At 38.1% G+C, this 24915-nt stretch overlaps 1 protein-coding gene across 3 annotated transcripts in view; it reads right to left on the minus strand.

Moving 5' to 3' along the window:
- tenm1 (teneurin transmembrane protein 1) overlaps positions 1-24915 on the minus strand; it is a 254249-nt gene that overhangs the window by 99257 nt on the left and 130077 nt on the right. For all 3 annotated transcript variants that reach the window (XM_077577571.1, XM_077577573.1, XM_077577570.1), the window contains exons 7-11: positions 21096-21298; positions 18284-18491; positions 9478-9579; positions 5780-5974; positions 1356-1556 (exon numbers count right to left, since the gene is read on the minus strand). In XM_077577571.1, the coding sequence (XP_077433697.1) occupies positions 1356-1556; positions 5780-5974; positions 9478-9579; positions 18284-18491; positions 21096-21298 (909 nt within the window). The remainder of the gene's footprint in view (positions 1-1355; positions 1557-5779; positions 5975-9477; positions 9580-18283; positions 18492-21095; positions 21299-24915) is intronic.

Genomic DNA, 24915 nt, shown 5'->3' on the forward strand with positions numbered 1-24915 from the left:
AACATTATATAACATAATATAGCACAGGTCTATAGAGTGAATGAGGGGTGAGGGCACAAGGTTGGACATTCAGACACAGCCTAGGTCAAAATATGTAGGAAGTGCTCACAAGTCGCTTTTCTAACACCACACCTGCTCTTTACAGTTCTTTCTTGTCTGTTTGGTTAGGTTGATGGCGACTGTGACTGGTGGGTTCCAGGCTAGGATCACAGTTGATTGTATTGGTAAATCAAATGTTGTATCTGTGAGCATGCCGTGGATATAAAAAGTCTAAATACTGTTTAAATGCCACTTTTTTTTTTTAACTGAATACAAATATGGGGTCAAGATAAACTTTTTTTTGAGTGGAAGTACAATTGAACTACTGAGATAATATGGTTGGGTGCACACCTCCTAACAACTGGCAATGCTGACCAACAACTGGCAATGCTGACCAATTACGTTCAAACACTTGTTAACCCTATAAAGCCAAGCGTATAAATACAAGACATTGTGAGCCCTCTATTTCACGAGTATAATGTTTTTCTTCCTCATTAAAACTCTGACGTATATGATCAGACACATGCATTGCACGGACAATCCATTAGAGGGCAGCACCACCCAGCTAATGGCTTTTTCAGTGATCTTGCAAGATCGCCCCAATTGAGAAAAGGGAGACCTATACTTAAATGTTCCTTCTGATTTTTGGAAATACTAATATGTTTGATATGCCTGTTTATTATTATATTTTTGACTGTTATAAATGTACAAATTTAAAGCATTGTGACCAAATGTATCAAATATGACACAAATCAAAAGGCATAAGTAGAAGTTGGTTTTCTTTTCTTTTCTTTTTGTTTGTTTCTTCAAAAGGACCAAAAAATGCTCTATTTACAAAGACTCTGAATTTTCTCTCATATATTTCATGGTTCAGTCTTTATAGGGTTAATTAAATGACAGTTGTCACTATTTAAACTAGTATACCTCTGATTAACCCCAAATAATGTTGCAACACCAGTAAAGACAGTCGCATCCCTAGCTATATGAGGGTGTGCATACTTGTGCAACCACACTATCACTGTTTTCTGGAAATATTTCTGTCAATTGAATTGTATAAGTTAGAGGTCACATTTATGGTGAAAAAAAAGTTTTACAATCTGATGTATCTAGGTTTTCTCTTATCACAAAAGCCTTGACTTTTCATCTCAACTGTATGTGCACACAACACAAACCAGTATCATAAAATGGCTGCTATCCAAATTCTCTTCAAGGCTAGAAATTGTATCTGGAAAGACCAACCGTGCCACTTGACCGCTGATAAATGCGTGTACAATTGCATGTTTCTGTTCTGCCTGAAAATCCAATTGATGTTTTACCGATGTAGCAGTCGGGTCCTGTCCAGTTGGGCTGGCAAGCGCAGGTGTCTGACTCGGGGAGGTAGGTGCCATGTCCCGAACACTGCTCCTGACAGGCTGGCAACGGGTCGTCACAGCTCACTCCTGCCCAGCCTGGAGAGCACACACACTCCCCGCGGACACACACGCCATGTCCACCACACTGAGGGTCTACGCAGTCCACTGCAGACAAAGAGAGGACAAATGTCCGAGTTTGGGGGGAAGGGGAGTCGTTAAGTGTCCGAGTGTGCCTGTCTAATTATAATCATCAGTTCACTGAGTATGAAAGCAGTGTTCTTTGCATCCCATCCAGGAGTTAACCGCCCTAGCTACAATCCCTGTATCTGTTCCACAACATTACATTTCATAGGACACTTAAAACCCGGGCTTTGATAAGGGGTGAAATGGCCTGGTTGAAATCTGCATGTGCGGGTGGTCAGTGTTAGTGTGTGTAATTACAGCTCCGAGCGCCGAGCCAAAGCTCAGCACAACGCCTCAGCACAGCTTAGCTCGGCTCTGTTGTTCAAGGTCAAACACGTGATTCAGTCTCTGCAGGCGATGTGTTACAGTACGCGGCTGCTTTGGAACATTGTGCTGAGAGGTTACAATTAAGTATAGCATTAAGCTACGAATAATGCCGCTTTGCTATCCTTATAATTGTTGGTTATACAATGGAGAGATGCAAAACGATACATGACTGTACACACAATGAGAATCACTATCACAAAAAGAGCAACTCATAATACACTATAACATTTAATTATTTTTCGCCCAACCTTGCTTAGACAAGGAAAGCCACAGCTTTGAATCAATAATGATTCTTCAAATAAGGAATGATTGATATCCTTGGTGCACTGAGCAAACCCCCCCCCCCAAAAAAAAAACAAAAAAACAAAAACAAAAAACAAAACAACATTCTCCTCAAAATTTTTTGCTTACCGTATTTTTCGCACTATAAAGGGCACTACATTATAAGGCGTATAGAATAGTAGTGGCTGGGGTTGCGTTAAGCATCCAATAAATGGAGCTTACTTAACCAATATTGATCCACATATAAGGCGTATTATAAGGCGCACTGTTGTTTTGGGAGAAAAATTATAGGCTTTTAGGTGAGAACATTATAGGCTTTTAGGTGCGCCTTATAGTGCGAAAAATACGATATATTTTTTACACGCACTTTGCATGCAAACCAAACCAATGTACTTGTATAAGAGAATGCCAGTAAAGCGTATTGTTTATCAGGGAGTATAGTTCAGGACAATAAATGATTGTCACACATTTACTGTATATAATTGTCCGTGTAACACAATGCTAGTATGATGAAGCATTGCAGCATGCTGTGTTTGTCATTGTTTATGATGTCACGCTATTGACCATTCTGCCGACGCACAATGGGCCCTATTTTCGTAGCCTGGACTAGACAAGAAAAAAACATGTCATGGTTGTGTCACACATGTTTGACAAGCTATATATAAGCACACACACAAACATGTTTTTAGGAAATGGCATTTCTCACAAGTGTGGATGACTGCCTGTTAACCAGTTTTAAGTAGGTGTTGTGACAGTAATTTACCTCAAAATGAATGTGTTGCCTTTTTTTCATTTATTTTAAGTTTGAAATATCGACATGGCCTTTAAAAATGGTTTCTATGGTTTCTATTTCCACAGTGAAAGCAGACGTTTATTCATGGAGCTCGCCTTCCGGCCTATTCACAAGAGAATTATACATCCAGGCAAGTAAGTACATAGTGTCAGCCTCTATGTGACCATTAAGTTGCATTAACAAGACACCATTTATATTTGCCCTATACCTACTGGAGACAACCGTGTCAGTGAAGGTGAGGTTCAAGGAACGCACTTTTGCTTGATTTGGAAACGGCAGCAATAACTGGAGCAAACTGGCTTGCATAGTTTGTGTTATAGATTTTAAAAAAATGTGCATGTATCAATTTTTTTACTTCTGACATCACAAATTGAAAGTCATCACAAGTACTGTTTGATGTAGGACTGGCTGTAAATGGCTGCCAGCTGGGGCAGGAAATTGGGTTGATGACAGCAGTTTACAAAAAAAAAAAACACATACACAACATAACCTCAATTCTCCTTCAACCTCACCCCCATGCTGTAAGGATAATTACAATCATGCACACATTCAATTTATGTTTATATCCTCCAGTTAATATAAAACTCATCCACATGCTAGTAACTTCATGGGCCAGTTCCTTACACTTACGGTCAAATGCCTATCCAACTCATTAACACAATTACGATAATCACACATAAACCACCTTTAAAGTACACATCTGTTTATTTATTATTTGGGGACTGTGGAATCTTTGGCTGAGGAAAGTTAATGGTTTGGGGTATTTGCAGCAAAAATCTTAACTTTTTATATTTTATTTACACATTCTCAAAATTAAAAAAAAATAAAAATACAAATAAAACATTTTCAGCCATTTATCTTGCCATAACAAGTTCCAACAAATAGACTTAATCTTCACGCAAAAGCAAACCTGGGTCAACAATTACAGTAAATACACTTCTCAACGATGTGGTAATTGATTTATATTTTTCTGTAAATTATGTAAAATACATAATTATCATTATCCTTTTGGCACTATAAACTAAATGATTGAATTAAACTTGCAATAAAAGTAATTGTATAGTGATGGCTGCGAAAGCATTCCCCGTGTTCAGTTTATTTTCACAAAGTTAAAAAGTAATCAAAGTGGGTCATAAATACGATCATGTGAGATTCGTCTCTCTCAGTTCACCAACAGGCGTAAAGATGTCAACAGGATGAAAGTTCAGTGTGCGACTAAGTGAATGAAATACAGCTAATAAAACATGAAGCAAAATTGGTCCTTTTTGGTAATTTTCCAATATTTGCATTGACAGTCTACCAGACAATCAAGAAGCAGAGACACAACTATCTGTTATTTCCATCTGTTGGAACACATCATAGTCAAACCACTAGGTCACCACACTAGAACAGTTAAACTGTTTTGTTATTTATGTTGTTGCTTGTTAGAACCAAGGTGGTATTAGAATGGCTGGGTTGATCTCCTCCAAATGGACCAGGGAGGCAATTATAGCAACAGATGAAACGGGTTATGAAACGGCAGATATGCAGTGTGCTGTCTACGGCTTTTAGGAAGATATTTTGCTCAAGATATGATCTTAAAATTCACACTGCATTTTGTCAATATGATTAATAATATAATAATTTTGCTCCACACTTATACAGTATTTAGTAGTACTATTAAATTAACTCCTTTACAATAACCTTCCTGTTTACATTCTTGGAACTGTTGCAGATTGGTTAGATAAAAGAAAATTTCATATTTTTGTTGTGAACTATTTTGCTTTACAGTGAGCCCCTGGGGATATTCTCGACACACTCACAATAGGTGAACATTTGCAATATAGATGGACCATATTGTCGCTGCTATGTGGAAAACACTTATGTCCATTTTTTATTTTTTTTATTTTACATTTTTGAGATGAAACTGAATGCAGACATTCCAAAAATGTAAAAAAAAAAAAAAGAGACATACCTGTAAGTGTTTTTAACATAGCAGCAATGATATGAAAAACATATATTTTTATTAGTTTTATGCCTTGCCGAAACACACATAAACCTCATATCATACATTTACTATATACATTTTAAACTGACACAAAAAGCAATATTGCAGGCATAAAATGTATAGAAAATAATGTACTTATTTTAGTTTCTGTGCACATGCATGTGCCTTTAAGGGGCGGGGCCTGGTGGGGTGGAACGTGACTTTGGTGAGTGTCTTGGCATAAACTGTGGTAAGTCCTTAAATATGTGTTTTACTGTTCTTCCAGCGTTTTTAAAACCTGGCTGAGAAGTGCATTGGCAAGAGTGGCTCTGATTTTCCATTTGAAACCTCCTATGTCAAACTTTGGTCAATTATGTATTTTTTTTCCACAAATCAATACTATAACCATGGTACACTACAGGGTACGGCACCACCCGTTTGTGTTATTTGTTTATTTTAATTTGATCAACAATTTTTCTATTATTATTATTATTATTATTATGTGTTTTAGAAGGGAGATAATTTTCTAGATTTTGAAGTCTCATTTTATAGATTTGGCAATTTGTTTACTTTTATTTTTTTAACACAAATTTGGCAGGGTTGTGAACTACATTTTTTGCTGTGCCGTGTCAAAACAACAAGGCATTTATTTTCACTATACTGGGACTTAAAGCAACCCAAGTCACTCATACTCGGTTGCGTTACCGATAAGGACCAGTGACGTGTTTTAGCAACGTGTTCTGTAATAATCAACAGTGAAAATGGGCAATGTCATCAAAGTCATAACAAGGCTGAAAATGTGTATTCAGTGTAAATGTTTAGTTGTCACTGTCTTACCTAGTTCACAGTTTACTCCCTTGTAGGCTGGGCTGCATATGCAGATGCCGTGTATGCAGGAGCCATGATTGGAGCAGGTGGGGTCGATACACTGACCTTCCTCCACATTACACTCTGCTCCCTTCCAACCAGTCAGGCACACACACCTTCCCTTCTCATACACGCCGTTACCGCTGCACAACACAGGGCACGAATCTGTAACAGGACAAACACAGATTACAGCCATGTGAAAAGACACACATGGTACTGCAGTATATTAGCTGGGAGACCGCAGTAACCCAGTGTGAGAGGGACGACACACTCTTATCTCAGCCGCTGCACGGATTCAGCAAATCCTCAAACAGTCTTCCTCTCATACACACTCATACTTAGACACACACAAAAGAACACACCTACACGCGCACACACACGCATCCAGCTTATCACTCACGCTGTTTCAATTTACTCAAGCACCACCTGAGCCCGGCTACCACGGCAACCCAAGAATTGGAGAAAATCCCCCCAACGTCACCTCACTTGCTTTGAACAGGCCGTGAAAACAATTGTGAAAACGAAAGATTAGGAACGAGAGCATTAGGCTTTTATAGAATGAGGAGCTCTCTTCATGCAGAGATGGAGAGCTGTGCAGCAACCAGCCACGTAGGCACTGACAGACACACACGCACACCTACTCACACACCATCACCTCAATGTTGCTAAAAGAGACGCATGACAGGTAGACACTTCAAATTGTTTTCAATGAAGATTTACAACTAACACTTTTTATCTGGGCTAATTTGAACTGAAAACCTTTTGCAAATTATATATGTGGGCCAATGTTGTCTTGTTTGATCCTTTGTAAATATAACCCACTGCTCTCTGCAGCAATAAACGCGCATTTCACTTTTTACAACTCTTGTCATAACTTTTTAAACAACAACAAATATCACAATGCAACCAAATGAGCAACAATGAGAGGAGCATATGAATAAATGATGCATGTAAATACATCATCATGGGAGACAATATCAGAGCACCTGTTTCAATACAATGAGGCAGATATACGTTTTTCAATTTAGAAAAAAATATGGGGAGGGGCAGAGGAAGAAGATTGGAAGCAAAGGCAGAGAAAACCGGAGGAGAAGATTACATTTCACAACAGGGAGTGAGAAAAAGAAACACAAAAAGCCAAGTAAAAGTCTGAATAAAAAAGGATGATATACTTATTTAATACAGTTATAATACTTGGTTGCTTGGTTGATTTAACTATATTTCATGATGTGGCTTGTTTTTAGGTTATTAGAATATTCTTTACTTGACACCATAGGACACAACCAAACTGGCGACTCCTAGCTGCGAACGCTCATTAAGCAAGATTGTAGATGTTGTCTAATGAGTACCCAGCACATTTTAGTAATCCTGAGGTCGGATAAAAAAAAATATATATATATATAATAGTAATTTCCTCTAATCTAGATGTAGAAGTAGTGCACGGGCAGAGTGAGAGCCCATTAAGTTGCGCAGCGGATCCTTTGTCATGCTGTGATTATAGAAAATATTGTACAGACCTTGGTGGCTTGGCTTTGTACTCATTTCAATTGATTTCTCTTTGCCAATTCCGCATAGACATTTTGAAGCAAATATTATTAGAGGTGGCTGGCATTTAAGTCACCATATTGCTTAATATGAAAAATGTGGTGGAAGCAATCCTCAAAGAACTGCTGACAGACAGACAGACAGGGTAAAAGTCATACACTCTTTAAAATGACCATTTAAAATAACCTCTGCAGATGGAATTTTCAGTCTCTAGAGCAGTTCTTTTTCAAAACACTTTGACCCGTTGTAAGAAAATAAACTCAATTGAGTAATGCGTAATGTAAATAGATGCCCTTAGAATCAAAAGACTTAACAGATGAGAAGTATTATTATTTGTTGTTTTGTTTATATTAATATCTAGTACAAAGCGTACGACAGGTTTGAACATGTTGGTTATTTTCCGTTATAAACAGTATCATTGACATTTCTAGCCCATTTGCACCCCTAAATTGAATCCCAGCTCCCCTATGATGTAAAAGCTTATTTTTTTATTTCTATAATGTGTCCTTTGTAAACAAACTAGGAAAGTGTATAAACATGGAGTACTTTGTTGAAAAGAAATACAGCGGTTCTTAACCAGGTTTGATCGAACCCCAGGGCTTCAGTGAGTCAGTCTCAGCGGTTCGGCGGAGGTGTACCCGTATCAAAAATTATTTGTTAATATACTGCCCGCTTGGCCTATCTGTGCTGCAGGGAATTTGGTGGGCTCAGTAGTCGACTTGTGATGGTACATCGTATGATTTGTTTATTATTATAATCCCTTCTTACCATGACGAGTAAAAAAAGAAAGTGGTCGGATGAATATGTGCAATATGAATGTATGGTGTTCCACAGGGTTCAATTCTGGGCCTCTGCTGTTTTCATTGTATCTGTTGCCCCTGGGTTACATCTTAAGAAAACAGTAGTGGTTGTTGAGTTGAGTGATGTGAGTCTTTGTTCTTACTGCATGATTTGCAATGCCAATATGAGCAATTAGCAAACAGCACAAGCTATCTAGCAAAACTAAAAGAATAATACAAGAATATACAGTTTTCTGAATTCAAGGTGAAGAGAGCCATAATCCACAAAAAGGCTTATTTCCTGTGCATTTAGTTCACCAGAAAACCCTATGCATATATCTTTAAATTGAAAATAAAATAAAAAAATCCCATTTTTATTTTTCAATGACAAAGGGTTTGGTGAATGTGCACAGGAAATTGGTGGCGTTTAGTACCTCCATCAAGGGTAAGAACACTGTGACTGGCAAATATATATTAACAACAAAATTACAGCAACACCAACCTGCCAAACCAATGGTTTGCTCCACCCCACCCAACCCAACTCCTCCCCAACCGATTTGCACAGATGAAAATAATGCCTTCCAATGATATACTGACAGTGCAGTCATGCTGTAAGTAGTAAATACCGGGCTTAACCTGTTTTATGTGGAACATTTCTTACCTTCTATTACTCAGTGCGTTACCAACACTCTATTGTCATAACTAGTCTGCTTTGTTGCTGAATTTAAATTTAGCTCACTGTTTGTTGTTTGGTAGGAGTTAGCTGATTTTTTTTTCTAGCAAGGAAAGGTTTCAGGTGGTCAGGTAGATGTTTGAGAACTAATTCTCATTTACAAACATGACCTGGACATTGCCCTCTGTTTGATTTGGAATAAGACAAGCTAGCTAGCTGTTATGTCCTGTTAAAATTAAATATACAAATTATATACAAATGAAATGTACAAAATGATTAATTTGATTTTACCTGACCAGGAGCTCATCACCCCTAAATCTCTGGCTCAAGAGCCACCCCTGTACAGTATGTAGCATCGTTTGTATACGTGTTTACAAGCTTGTAACATTCACGGCGACATACACCATCAAGACAATTTTATTTAGGCATCAATCTGAATAACACATACAAATTTTTTTTTATGTTTCATTGTAAACCCCTGAATTCAGAGGGCTTGAATTTTTTTTTGTCTATATGACAGTTTTTTGTTGTTTTTTTAAACAGCAGAATTACAAATGGCCATTCACTCACCTATTCTTTTGAAACTACCATTGTCAGAGAATTGGGAGTCTCAACCGATAATGCAAACGATAGTCACACGTTATGCAACATTTTCAAACGTGTTTGCTTACCTTTGGCACAGTTAGGACCCATGAATCTAGCAAAGCAGTGGCAGCGTCCAGCAACACATTCTCCATTTCCGTTACATCCTTTGGTGCAGCCGTCTATTGTGTCTGTGCAACAACATACACAGACATCATTCACGTTTTCATTTATTCAAGACAATAAAGGCAGAACAGAAGAAAATAATCCACATGCAACTCCATCAACTGGCATACAGTAGTTTTCTGTTATTGAATGAAATATGTGATAAGCAATGGATGGCTCCCCAGACACAGAAGCTGTATTAGATTAGCCTGATCCAGCTGCTATCACTCTCTGGAGACTGGCCAAGCACTCACTTACTCTGTGTTGCACTAAGCACATTATGTTGCATTACAGGTTGCAAACACGCTGCACCGCACATTTACATACATCCGCGCTTCATCATCAAACTGTTTACACGAACACAATTTGGAACGAGATTGAAGAACACAAAGTGTGACGTTGTGAATGACCTAGTTAGTCAACAACAGATGATTGTAGAATGTTACTGCTGGAACACATGCATGCAGAGGACAGTAAATTGACTTTGTTGCTAAGAAGATTGTAATGTCCAGAATGTCTTTGGGTAACTATGCAGCCAGTATGGGTTCAGTTCCCATTCGGTGACAGTGAATGTGAATGATTGTCAGTGCCTGGCAGCTAATACAGGGTTACTTTTCCTGCCTCAATGCAAATTCCATAACATTAATTATATATCTGAACATCTCTAAAATGGTGGGGATAGTAGATAGCAGTCTTTGTTAAGGTTGAAATGCTTCCTTCTCCTCAAGAAAAACGGTGGGCCCATGCATCTATCAATCGACACGAATGAGAAATTACTTGTTGAAAAGCCCATTTGCAAAAGTCACAATCAAACTGCTCAAAAACGTAATACAATCTGTGCAGTGGTCTTACATCATTTTGCATGAAGCAACAAGTTGCTAGCTAACAGATGGGGGGGGGGGGGCAGTGAAATGCTACTATTTCTTACAAGATACTTTTGTTAAAGGTTGAACCGTTTTAAAGGTTACTCAACTGGTGCCCTTCTAGTTAAATTGGCTAAAGGAATATCCCAGAGGACCATAACAGATTAGCTGATGTAACACCCGTTTCATATAGCTGATATTTGTATTTGTGCTGCTGGATTTTGTACCCTAAACCAGGGGACACATACTGTACCTGCATTTGTTGTGTAGGTGCATGCGCACTGAAAATATAACATAAAAAACATCATATTCAAGTCTGTCTGTAACAGACTGTTATTATACATTGATTAGTGTACCAAACATTTTGCAGTACAGAATATGAGCCACTGCTCTGTTTATAGCCAAGGATATAAATATCAAATTTCCTTAGGTCAATTAATCTGGGGGCAAATTGAACAGTGCAGGACATAATGGAAAACGACATTGGTGTTGGTATACAGTGAGTGTCAAAGTTTACACACGGGAAGCAGATTCATCCAGTGAGCTGGAAATGTTGTGGAAAAAAAACAAATAATTATGTGCACCCCAATACTGAATTGTGGTCTATTACATTAATGCAAGCCACATGCTCTAAAGCAGGTCACATGCTTCTCAATAGATAGATAGATAGATAGATAGATAGATAGATAGACAGATAGATAGATTGGCATGCATCTTTCTATAATTAGCTCTTTCCATTTTCAATTGGTAATACAAAAGCAAATTAGTGAATTGTTATTTTGTTTTTAAATCTGACTAACATCCCGCAAATAAATATTTTTCATAATTACATTTTAGACTCAGATCAAAATAATGAAATGGAAAAATGTGCCACAGGACTGAGTTGAAAGGGAGAACGGGTAGATTATTATTATAATATCTAAATGATCGTGTTGATTGTGATTTCAATTATTAATTGTGACTAATATTTTTCTTCATAATCGAGCAGCCTTACATCAATATGCATTTAAAAAATATATATAATTGCAGATCTCGTAATCACTTAATATATTACACTGGTCACACCTACAAAAGGCTGACACCATCTTTCTGCTACGGATACTCGAAGGAGACAAACTTAGCGAACATAGTATTTGGTGGTAGGCTGAAGATGACATCACTGTTGCTCAGGTCTCAGGTAACAACCAATCACAGCTCAGCTTCAGAAAACAGGTGACTGGATTTTGCTGCTTAACTCATATTCCACTTACCAACCAGAATACCATATTTATACTAGTGTGGCTGCATAGAACATATTATTGTCCCCAAAATATTTTTGGGGATGACTTCCCCATTAAAATAAGACTAGTGTCGGCAAAGATACCGATAACTTGTATCGGTACTCAACCATCCCTATCAAACATATGTCGGCTTGTGAGGCACCACAGAAAGTCAGGGTGATCCAATCAGCCATATTGTATCAAGGGCAAATGTGTTTAAAACTTCATCGTAGTCCAGTTTATGTATTATGACTGAAACAGAAGATGCTTTTGCTAACATCTAGTTTAGGAATGTTTTCCTTCTCCTCTGCCTATTTGCACAATTTGCACTGACTGTGGCTGCTGACAGCCCAAAATATTATTTACTGATGCTCATTAACAAACATGTGGTTCACGTAAGCCTGACCAATTAAATATTGGCAATTGACAATTTTGTATTTTTTGATTATTTTTTGATTCAAGCAGAAAGTAAAATTTGCATTATCAGGCAATTTTTTTGCTGGATAAACAAAAGTAAACAAATTAAAACCAATATAAAAAGTCACCTTTTTGTTTTTTAATTGCCTGTTGAAAATGAAAAAAAAAAAAAAACATTTTCAAAAACAAATAACGCACAGATTAGAACCCAATGTTGTCCTGCTTTGCTCCTCCTCTGCACATCTACTTAAGAGTCAATCCACCGCTGTCCGCTGCTTTCTTTTATTGAGGTTGCATGAATGACAAATCCTTCATTGGCATGGACCACACACACACGTGCAGGCACACACACACATTTTACAAACAAACACACACAGCGATATAGTGTGACTCTCGCCTTGAGGCACGTGTGACACATGCTAATGAGACAGGCGGCGCAGTTCCTCCACGGCAGCGCATCACTATAGAAACCAAAGTCATTTTCACCTCCATCACCTGTCATCGTCACACTGATGGAGAGGAGTGCCAATCATCTCCCACACAGTCAGGAAAACTCCTCATGTGAGTCTTCTATCCTCTTGGAAGAAAAATAAACTCACACGCGTAAATTCTAATATTGGATGTGGCACCTGACAAATGCAATGAGCAAGAATTCATCTGCAAGGTCAGGGAGGAGCTTTTATTTCTGAGAAGACGCAATGATCCCTCAGAAAGAAGGAGGTCGGGATGGCTGTAACAGCGAATTAAGCGCTGTATTTTCAGGTCAATATCTTAGCTGTAAAATTCTCCGGGCAATTAACAAGTAACGCATGAAGACCAGTGCATTTGACTATACGGCATGTGTGTGTGCATGCATAATCTGTTCTTTCCACTGACTAAACCCTTTTCCGTTGGAAATCATTCATCCCATAAGTTATTGCAGCTAAGTGTGATTATAAAATAGGTACTTCCACCCAAGTGGTCTGATTGGTCAAATAAGCATTCCAATTGTAGTTTATGAGCCTTTTAAAGTTCCAGCCATGCTTTATGACCCTCGGGTTTAATGTGAAATGAATTGACTACTCAGCTGACTAGAAATACTCGTGCATTTTCTAACCGTGATTTCATCAGTTTCATAGAAAACGTGTATGCGTGATGATAATGATCATTAACTCATTTTTTATTTTTTGCTACTACAAAGATGAAAAGTAGCTGAGAGTATGTGTGAGGAAAGCAGCATATTGTAAATATGCACAATTAGCCCAGTTTGTACAGGCTAGTGTTAATTTTATCAGCCATTTTTAGTTTGTTTTTAACTCTTTCACTGCCATGGACGTTAAAAGACGTCAAGTAAAAACCTACGGAGGGCCGCCAATGACATTAAAAGACGTCATCCAATTTTTTAAAAAAAATTGGGGGGAAACGAGTGGAGGAAAGCCTTGGCCGGCTGTGGTGAAAGTTTCAAGCAGATTTAGTTAGCCTAATGACTATTTTTGGCCCCTAGATGGCAGCAATGACTCTCTTTTGACAAGATTGGGTAGGCGTCAGTAGAAGGCGTGAGGCGGAGCTAGAGGGGACAATGGCTGGGGAAGGGAAGAGAACATGGCGACCGGTTGCAAGCAGCTCACGCTCGAGCAGTTTTTTTCAAAGACGAAAAGCATCGACCAACGCTAAAGAGCACATTGATGACGACGATGATCATCATCGATGATGATGATGGTGACTCCGAGGTTGGCGCTGAAGTTGGAAGCGCTGACGCGGCGGCTATGACGACGTCATAAAGGTTCACGGGCTAGCGATGCTAACACGGGAAAACGCGGAGCACAACCGAGCACGCTCAGGCGGACGTTCAATCGGACGACGAAGAGTGCCCCGAGTCCAATGCATATTCATCGGAGGAGTGGGTACAGTCTGCTACTTGCTATTCCCCGGAAAAAAAGGCCGTCAAGAAAGTGTAACGTCTGCACGCGAAATGGACAATCAAAGGGAAACGTATCTGTTGTGCAAATCCTGCTCCGTCTCCTTGCACGCATAGGAGCGTTACGAAAAGAAAAACTGTATTTGAAACATCCACATAATTGTAAATAGTACCACAGTTGCAGACATTTGTAAATAGTTTGCAGAATTGTTTTGTCAAATTGTTACACTGTTGAATGGAAATAAACGTATTTTGCAATCTAAAAACACTTTTTCATTGTTGGTGGTGGTGTATTACAGAAGTAAAGCACTATTTAGGTGTTTGTGGCATCATTCATGGACAAAAAGAAGTGTACAATTCACTAGAGTGCATGAAATAACATCGTTTCACAAAAAGCTCTTTTTCTCCGCTTTTTGTTTCAAAACAGAGCATTTCGGTGAAACTAACCATTTTCTATTGTTGATTGCTGAAGAACGGAATAAGGTAGAAACAAACTTTTTTTTCTGATGAAAGATGAGAGAGTTCAATCTTTCATTTGGTAGTATGTGTGTTTCCATAGTCCAAACACAACATTTTCTGTGGACCTTGAAAGATCAGTCAAAATGCTTAAATCGGCTGGCACTGGCGACATCCCGTTTCTGAAAACGTCTGGCAGTCAAAGAGTTAACACAGTTAGTCAACCTCATCCGGTTTTTATTGATTCCATTTTAAGTCAACTATAAATCTAGCATTTTAGTCTTTATTTTAGTCCAAGAAAACATAATTTTATTCTATAACTGTCCAGATTTTTAGTCTAGTTTTAGTCAGGACAATGATTTTACCCTTGTATATTTTTTTTAATTATGAGATAATGTTGAACATTTCAGATCTAAAACTATTTCACAAAATGTTCTCTCACCTTTTTGATGAAAACAACTTCACACACAATTACAATATATCAACAAGTGGCTACTTTGGCTCCATCCTATGAGCTAGTAAATTAGCCAGCATTAGTAAATGGTCAGATTAACATTATTGTTGGAACGTTATAGCTGTTGGATTAATGTTACATTATAACTATAATTTATTTTTTTTTTCAAGCCATTCACCGTGAAATCCACCTACCGTCTGTCCCTTGTGTTTTTGCATGTTGCACTCGCTAGCTGCAGATTTGAAAAGGGGTGTGTCACTTTGTGTCACATGACAGTGTCACAGTGCCAGATGAGCAGAGACAAGATTTTACAAAATCATATAATTTTCACCTCACTTTTGTTCATGAACTAAAATGTCCATAGATTTTAAATTTTAGTCCAGTTTTTATTAAGTGAAGTATATTTTCGTCTCGTCTTCATTAGGTGGCGAAAATGCATACTGATTTAGTCCCAGTTATTGTTTATTATTGAAAAATTTAGTCCAGTCTAGTTTTAGTCCGGTGAAAAATGTGTGTTGACAAAATTATTTTTGTTAAGCTTTCGTTGACAAAATGACACTAGTACAGGCAGAGGTGAATAATTAACATACTGATTATGTTGTTTATTTCATCTGATACTGTATGACGTAACATTTTTAAAATGACATTCTCACAATTATTTATATATCGCCTTGCTTCATATGCACATTTTAAGTCTTTTTTCACGTCCAAATCAGCAGCAATTATATTCTCACTGTTGGTAGTCTAAAAATAAACTAAATAATGTCTGACTGAAGCAACAGAAGCCTGTAGTCAGCTAACCAAACACTTGCAGCTTTAAATGTCCTTTTGATACTGTCTGAGGAAATTAATGATCATTATGATGACCCATGACAGCATTGCAGTACACGTAATCACATACCTCATTGCTTTTGCGACCATGCTTTATGGCCACCCATGTGCTTTTATGACAACAACGCGGCATATCCGGGTAAATCAGCATTGACTTCACGTATTGTTTTCATATTTTTCATGTTCTCGAATGTTTACTCTGTCAAACTGAGGAGGGTTTATTGATCCTATTTATTTATTTTTTCCTAAAGAGCATTCCTCTCTTATTTATTGTCAATATTCGTTTCTGTATCCAGTTACTATTTGCTGCACGGAAGCTCAATTTCCCGACAATGATCATCTGGTATCTTATCTTCCTCTCAGGCTCCAGTCGGAGCTCCTGCACGCAGGGTCTCTCTCATATTAGAATGCACTACTTCACGCCTCAGTGGGTTTGATTTCCTTCATCCAAAACAAAGCGGGACAGTTCGTAGCCATTGTTTGAATTGGTAGTAAAATCAACTTTGTGATCAATCTTTTGTATTTCTCCTATAAACCAAGCCCTTTTCCATTCAAAGCCCATCTCTTTTGTCTATATTTACATTCTTGAAGGGAGTCTCATTCCAATTCAATTCAGAATATCCAAACAAAACAAGTGCCCGTTATAAATCAGCCTTCAAACACAACATGTCAGTTGCATGACAACACTGGAATAAAATAAAATAAATATCGGTTGCATGCTATCAGTCATTACATAAAAGACAAAAACTAAATCAAAATTTCAGAACAATGTTTTGTTGCAATGTGACAGTTCAGCTAGCACTCTGTTTTTTCCAGACATTCTTAATTTACAAGTCTTATAACATCCATGCAGGGTTATTATAGTTTTGGAAATTTCATTATAGTTAGTTTTTATTTGGTTTTGAGTTTTGTTTTTTAAATTTAATTTTTGTTTGTCAGCGAGACTTCTGCCTAGCGCACTGTCAACAACAACCAACATAACCGCTAGAGGCGTTTGATTTTCACATTCCCATTTTATATTTTTGTCTAGCTGACATTCATGTTTTGAAATTAACAAAAATAATAATAATCTGAAGTGAGTCACCAGTTCCTCAGTAAAGTAGTAGTCTTCTTACTTGATCATTACATAATCTTGCTAAAAATGCTACTCTATTCACAACTGTTTGTGAATAACTTGTTGTTAATAAGTCCAATTGCTAACTGAATACAACATACTAAACTCAGTAAGTAAATCTTTGTTCTGAGTAGTGTCCTTTTTAATTTGTACGTCCATGATGTCTCATCTGCTTCAACATGAACACTTATTGTGTTATTTGTGTTAATTATGGCTGATTAAACACACTTGAGTCATGCTTTGCCCCTTGTTTTTTTGAGAACAGCACACAGAATAACTCTTTTGGATGCAATGATGTGCTTAATTATATATAAGTTGAAACAAAATCACTACTTATGACATTCCAAGTATCTTGCCTTACAGCCAGAGAAGCCAAACACAATTCTAGACACAGTTAACACTGAGCTTCCAAAAAAAGGTTCATTTTCAATTTATATTTGTGGACAGTATACTGCATACTATATGTGTCCAAGTCTTGTCAGTGTTGTACCAACTTCAAATGAAAGACCTGACGTCACTGCTGTGCAGTTAAGTTTTGCACTCTTGCCCTATGCACAGAAACATCTGCAGATCATGTTAAGTCTTTCCTTGTACTTTAATAAAGTCATGTGCTGAACAGAATATTAAATCTAAATCCTTCTTTTCTTTCTATGATTTTTTTTTTTTAAATACAAATCCAATGGAGGCAAACATTATCCCTACCATGGCCATATTTGGAGTGATTCTTCCTTTATTTGTTAAGTGGGTATCATCATTTGTCAAAACCCTTCCCAAATGAGCGGAAGCTAGGCTGATGTGCCCTTGAGAAAAAGGCACCTGTGAGAATTCCCCTATAGCTGCTCCCCCTCACATCTCCATTGTATCACAGTTCTCACTATTGTACCACAATACTTTTTTTCTTCCATTATCAGCCCGTGTTGGTGTAATAGGTAGTTTTTGCCATGTTTTTTAAGTTACAGCAATGAAAAATATATTTGTCCATATTGGCTCATGCAACCTCTCAAAGTTTCCACTGTGTCAGTACATTCATTTAATGTAATCCCAAGTGAAAACGCCGCTGGTAATTATCCCCTTGTCAGTATTCAACCATGTAGTCCTGCATTATTCAGACTCCAAATTATGCCGGGATCCGTGTGTGTCATAGGAATCAGCTCTGTACCAGGTTTTGCCATTACTGGAAGCAGTCGTTATCATTCTCTTTCAAATGACTGTCTCTTTCCACACCAAACTTACTTGACTTGAATAATATGGAAAGTTCTCTACAAAAGTACATGACTTGACACTTCAATGTCATCCTGTTATTATATAGAAACATATAAAAGCTGAAAGAGGGGAAGGCAGTGAAGAGCGCTGAGACAAGTAGTCATGCAGTGGAAGCGTGTTGTGACTCAAATGAGGCAAAATATAGCAACTTGTGAAAAAGCAAGTCTTCTTCTCACCTATGGGAGTGCTGTGGAGTAAAACTTGCTCGAGGTTGCGTCCATCATTGTAGAGCGCCAGATGCCAGGTGCCAGGGTCCATGTACTCAATAAAGCGTGTTTCTTGGAGGCCGCTCAGCAGCAGACCTTTCGGTGCTTTGCCAGCTGAAACAGGATCACTCAAAGATCTGGGAAGCGCCTTCCCATCCAGCAGTTTCACAAAGTCAAACTGAACACATAAGGAAACATAATCAGACAAGAGTTAACTGCATCCGCAAAGAAAGAATGAATGCATATGCAATTTCAATGGGAGACCTTGGACAAGTCGTGTTTTTTTTATTTATGTAGCAGGAACAGCCAATTGCATTATTGAAAATATGTTGTTTTTTTTACTTCCTACCTAGCCTTCACACAATGTATAAAATAGCCTTGATCATATACCTGTAGCCTCATAACCAGCCAGGTTTTCAAATAAAGGTAAAGTTAAAGTATCACTGACTGTCACACCCAAGAATACAGTGTTCCCTCGTTTTCCGATTGGGTTAGGTTCCACAAAATACCCACAATAAATGAAAAAGTAGTTAGCTTTACGTTTTACATTTATTATAAATGTTTTAAGGCTCTAAAACCCCTCGCCACACAGTTTATACACTTTTCTCATTGAGTCATTTACATTTTCTCACATTTCTCTAATTTAAACATTCCCAATGTTTAAACCTTCATAAATTTTAGAAAATAGGTACATTGCTATAAGTAAAAAAAAGATGCATGCAAAATTGCCCTAAAAAAAAAAGAGCAAAGCTTCTCGTTATAGCGAAGGAATACTATATGCATATAATTATAGCTTAATTACTAAAGTTTTGCACATATAAAAATGGGCATGTGAAATATGTGGAAGCTGATCTATTAACCTGGAGCAATAGGCAGAGCGTCTGTGCCAAACAGGTAAAATTGCTGTGCTGTTCAGTTGTCTTACTCTGGGAGGACACTATGCAAATTCAGATTGTATTATGAATTGCCATACATAGGAAAATTCAACATCAATCAAAACATTTGAAAACTATTTTAGTATGTGGATAAGTTGAACAATATGATACCTTTAAAAAAAATAGTAGCCAGTGCCACTTTTAATGCTGAACTGCACTTATTTTATAGTACCGGTAAGCACCTCTGCATAGTGTGTCATTGGTACAACAGATGCTCAAATACGAAGTAGATAAACTAGCATAGAATTAACCACTAGTATGTGATGTTCCACTGTTGTCATTGTGAACTGGTATCGCTCAGGGCAGGCTGCTTTAAAACCACCGTGCAGATAAAGAATTATGGCCTTCAATTTAGAGATTGACTGAAAACTGGCACACAGGCAGCTTAATCAGTGACACTGCTTTTCAATGTACAAAAGGGCAAAAAGACAGGGCACATTTTATGTTCTAGCCAAAAGCATATACATGATTTTTGTAATGTTATTATATATATATATATATATATATATTAGTGGTGTCAGTCGATTACAATTTTTAATCGTAGTTAATCGCATTATTTCAATAATTAACTCACGATTAATCACAAATTAATTGCACATTTTATATCTAAATGTATATCAAAATTTATAATAAAGTGCAATCTTTTTCAAATTTTTTATACATTTGTTAACATAAAACTGTGAAGAAATGTTAATCTAATAAAATATGGTTGCATTTTTTAGTCATTGATACAGTAATTTCGTAACAATTCATATATTTGCATTTTTAAAATTGTAAAATGCAACTTGACACCAGTCCCCACAAATATATGCATTATTATTTAATTTATTACTGCTAAACTGTGTTATAGTTACTCCTTTTCACGACATTGAATGCTTTTATTTTGTTAAGTTTGGATGAGCATTGATTGTAAAGTGATGTCACTTTATTGCAAGCCAGAGAGAGCCGCTCTGCTGCAAGCGACAGCGAGCCAAGAGTACGACTATGTGTTACACTTAACAAGCTATTTTCTGGAGTTGCTGAATAAAATATGCCTCAGATCTAAAGATTAAGTGGCTTGGGGTCACTCCAACTGACAAGACGACGTCCATTCGGCTCTTGACTCTCACAGGGTTTGAGAGTGCCACGGACACCTCTTGCTGGAGCAACCTAGCTCGTTGCTAACGGCTAACTGAGTGCGTTCTTTCAAAGCAAGGAAACCGGCGGTAGTGCGACACAGTCCAAATGGCTCCTCCACGCTAACATTCTGCCCCTTGAAAATTCTGTGTTTTAGCTCCAGTGTAGTAAAGTGCATTTCTATTGGGTAAGTTTGACATAGACGTTTCTGCTGCGTCATGCGACCCTTCAGTAGAGGCTTTCCAAATAGGCGCGGTCGTTTTATCGTTAAGTTAATGCGATATTAACACGATCATTTTGATATTATATATATATATGGCTTTGGGCAGTAGGCTGGGTACACCCTGAACTGGTTCCCAGCCAATCGCAGGGCACACAGAGACAAACAACCATCCACACTCACAAACACACCTATGGACAATTTGGAGTGTTCAATTAACCTGCTGTGCATGTCTTTGGAATATGGGAGGAAACCGGAGTACCCGGAGAAAACCCACGCAAGCACGGGAAGAACATGCAAACTCCACCCAAGAAGGCCGAAGCCCGGACTCGATCTCACGTCCTCTGCACTGGGAGGCGGACGTGCTAATCAGTCAGCCACCGTGCCGCATATATATATATATATATATATATATATATATACATCATGTTAATCAGATTTTCGGAGCTTGCATGTAAGCGTCATGACGTGTTGCTAGTTGAGAGTATGTCTGCCAAAATAATGTTCTTACCTGTGTGTGTGTAGGTGGTATATTCCTGCGACCATAGACCCCCAGCAGTGCCTTATGGGAAAGAGAGAGATTGAACTTGATGTGGGTTGGATGGTGCACAGTCATATGTAACCTCCAAAAGACTCCTGGTGGGATGGCCTGATTCTGTTGTGTTCCGATGTCGACCTCGCCACGGTCGATGGCCCGTCCACGCGCCCACTTTTCTGTAGATTCAAACAACAGATTTCTAATGTAAAGGTCATATAATGTGGATTTATCAAAGAAAACGGGGGCTCTCTTCACAATCAACGGACCAATTACATACCAGCTCCATGTCCTTAAACATTATTGGGATCAACAGCGCTACTAATGAAATGAGACTGAAGAGACATCAGGAATGACTCATTGCTTTAAAAATCCTGCTATTCAAGAGACTCTCTAATGGCAGTCCTTTGGATAGACCCTGCATTGAAGATAAACTGCTTTAAAAGCAAGTGTTTTGTCTGAGTGGTATCTACACGGGCTACTGACACGTGTTATTTTAGCATCTTTTAACAAAAAATATAGTGTGCACATGAAAAAAAAGAGAGTTCGAGGTAGATTGGAGAAAAGAGTTGCCCACATGTATGCATGCAATCACAAATAGAATCATGGCAGACAGATAGCGTCTTGAGTAAGTGTGTGTCTTTGTGGGGAAGGAGAATGGGTATTTCCAAAAGTCCTTTGGTCATTAGCTCTTTGCCTCTCCATAAGCCTTTATCAACATCCAGGCTTCAGTCTTTTGTGTTGGTGGAGCAGGAGAACCTCCTCAGCCCTCTTTGTGCCTGCTTTTATGGAGAGATATATCTGCGCTTCTAAAAGAAGATGGAGGAAATACGGTGACAGAGGGGAGCCCTCCGATCGTTACTGCCACAAAGGCAGATGAACAGTTAGGGACAGATTCATGGATGAGTCTGCATGCTGTCTATCTATAATGGCTGCAGCTTTACCACTCCATTATGGCAACATCATGCACACCCACAGGCCAGCTGTCATATATCTTGTGTCGTCAAATAACAGTGAGCAAGAGAGCACGAAGATACCACTGTTTATACCATAAGTGCTGTTTATTACTGTTGACTTGCGTTAGAAATGGCGATACTGCAATTAATCTGATTAGTCTCGCAAGAAGTCTTACACTGACAGTTCCGGGAAATAGTGACTTCATGACTTCCCATTATGAAAATCAGGATATCGACTTAGTGAGATTTCTTGTCGGTTGGATGTGGCTGCGGCTGACTTTGGAATAGTTCCCGCTAAGTAATTGTAAATGTGCATGTGACTTAATCGTTGTGTTTCTTTATGCCCTGTGAATCACGCTATCGTCACCGCCATTTTTTATGTGGTCTACGTCTTCAAAACGGGTCCCCTTCTAGACACACTTGAGCTTAGAAAAGATGCAGTGTTTTCAGCAGTGGCGGATCGTGGCACGTGCAACGTGTATAACCCGTGAATAATACCCCCCTCCCCAAATCACCCTAAAAAGCACTTTAAAAACGGGAAGAAATAAGGTCCACTCTGATGTCTTTTCATTGGTATGTTTGTGTGATGGTAGAGAGTGGGGGCAAAGTAGGTCTCCCACAGGTCACCATTTAAGTGAAAATCCACCGCTGCTTCACGGCCAGTTGCTGCCACGCTCAGGGCGTTGAGAAAGTATGTTGTGATGGTAAACCAGCCTCGAGTTTTCCTGCCACAACGTGCATGGGACGAAGCTAATGCAGCATGATCTCGTTCTAGATGAGCAGGTTGATCAAATGGCCCAGACTGATGGGGAAAACGAATAGCGAAGCTTGTAATTTGAGTTTGAAATAACTTTTTTGCACCAGACCTAGAACTGTTAACAACAAACCTCATACACTTCATTGAAACTATTACATAATATTGTACATACACATATGAACATTCTATATATTTTCAAGTCATCGTCATACTACCTACAAGTGATAATTTTCATTATATATTTATATCAATATTTATGCTTTATTGATACGAATAAGACACATCAATTTATTTTTAAACAAGTTATTCAAGTATTAAACAAAAAACAAGTATTCTAAATACAGATTGAAGTTGGGAGGAAAGAGAGTCTGTGATTAATATTTACAGATTGAATATTAACTAGTGGAGGGGAAAAGTTCATATTCTGGAAAGAGAATAAGTGAGGAATCCCCTGTGTGTGTCGGCTTTCCTCAAGGATAGCATAAGGGGATTGATTTGTTTTATTCTGATTACATTCATTCGGTACATTCATTCACCACCTTTTTATATCCGTATGGGGTTTGTAACAGATAAGCAAGATATGAAAATCGCGTATGTTTGTACCAGGCCTAAATGGTGCAGCAGACAGATGGCAATGAATCCAGTCTGTCCCATGAGTTACTCTTCTCCAAGGAAACATAAGATAACAAACAAAACAAAACAAAAACAAAGTGAGTAATTGTTTTACTGACACAAAGGTACACCCTAAAAATGAAATAAATGGTAGGTGTTTTCAACCAATATATATTGGTGATTGGGCCAACCAATACAAATTGGTCATTCTGACCAAGATATTGGTTAACCTGTGTTAGATGCTGACATTTTTCAGGAATCCTGTGACCCGCGGGATTCCCCCAAAAAAGGTACCACTGATTCTCACACCCACCTAAGTGGGCGAAACTGGTTCTCTGCATTTGACCCAACCCCTGAGGGAGCGGTAAATAGCAGCAGGGTCTGTGCTTGGGAATAATTTGATGATCTAACCCCCTAATTGCAACCCATAATGCTGAGTGTCAAGCAGCGTGGTAAATGGGTCCCATTTTTATAGTCTTTGGTATGACCCAGTCAGGGATTGAACCCTAACCTCCAAGTTTCAGGGTAGACACTCTATCACTAGGCCACCAGTGATCTATCTAGACACACATTTCCATTTTTATTTATAATGTATCATATTATAATCACATAATTAATAAATACATTTAGAATACAATAAATATATTTCCAGTTGATCTATATCAGGGATGGTGAGATCCGGTCCTCGAGGGCCTGAGTCCTGCAGGTCTTGGATATTTCCCTTCTTCAACACAGCTGAGTCATAATCAGCTCATCAGCAAGCTCTGCATAAGCCTGATAACAATCCTGTTAATTGGAATCAGCTACAGTTCAAGTAGGGAAACCTCTAAAACCTGCAGGACTCCAGTCCTCGAGGACCGCAGTTTGCCATCCCTGATCTATATAGACTCACTTTCTATTGTAACCAATTTCATTGGTTGGTTGTCTAACCAATAAAATGCCCGTAACCACCCGGAATGGTCAGTGTCTGACCAATCTATTGGTTAATCAAGACAATATGAGCGTGACCTACTAGATTGGTAGTTTTCTTATTATGTATATTTTTTTTAACCAATCCATTTTAAGAGTGTAACATAAGTGGGATAGACAGTAAAACATACAAAATTAATACAATTTTGAACAATTGGGAGATTTTTTATTTATTTATCCTAAACTCACATCTACATGTATATTGTAATGTGTAAGTATGAACATGAAAAAAACTATATTTTAATAGACATATAAACAGACTATTTGTGCATTGTGGATTGTACTAACCACAAATAGAAAAGGGATGCATACGGAGCTGAAAAATAAAAGTTCTGGATTTTCAAATAAAGTGATTTAAAAATCACTGGGAGAAAGGAATTCAACCGGGAAATGTATTTTTTTTTTACAACCTCAGAGGTCTACCACACAAAGTCTGTTTTAAAACCAGAGGCAATTTGAGTATCCATGCAAAACAATCCCTGCCCAAAAGCTCAGGGGCCTT

The sequence above is a fragment of the Vanacampus margaritifer genome, chromosome 10, assembly GCF_051991255.1.
Source record: "Vanacampus margaritifer isolate UIUO_Vmar chromosome 10, RoL_Vmar_1.0, whole genome shotgun sequence".
Classification (NCBI taxonomy): domain Eukaryota; kingdom Metazoa; phylum Chordata; class Actinopteri; order Syngnathiformes; family Syngnathidae; genus Vanacampus; species Vanacampus margaritifer.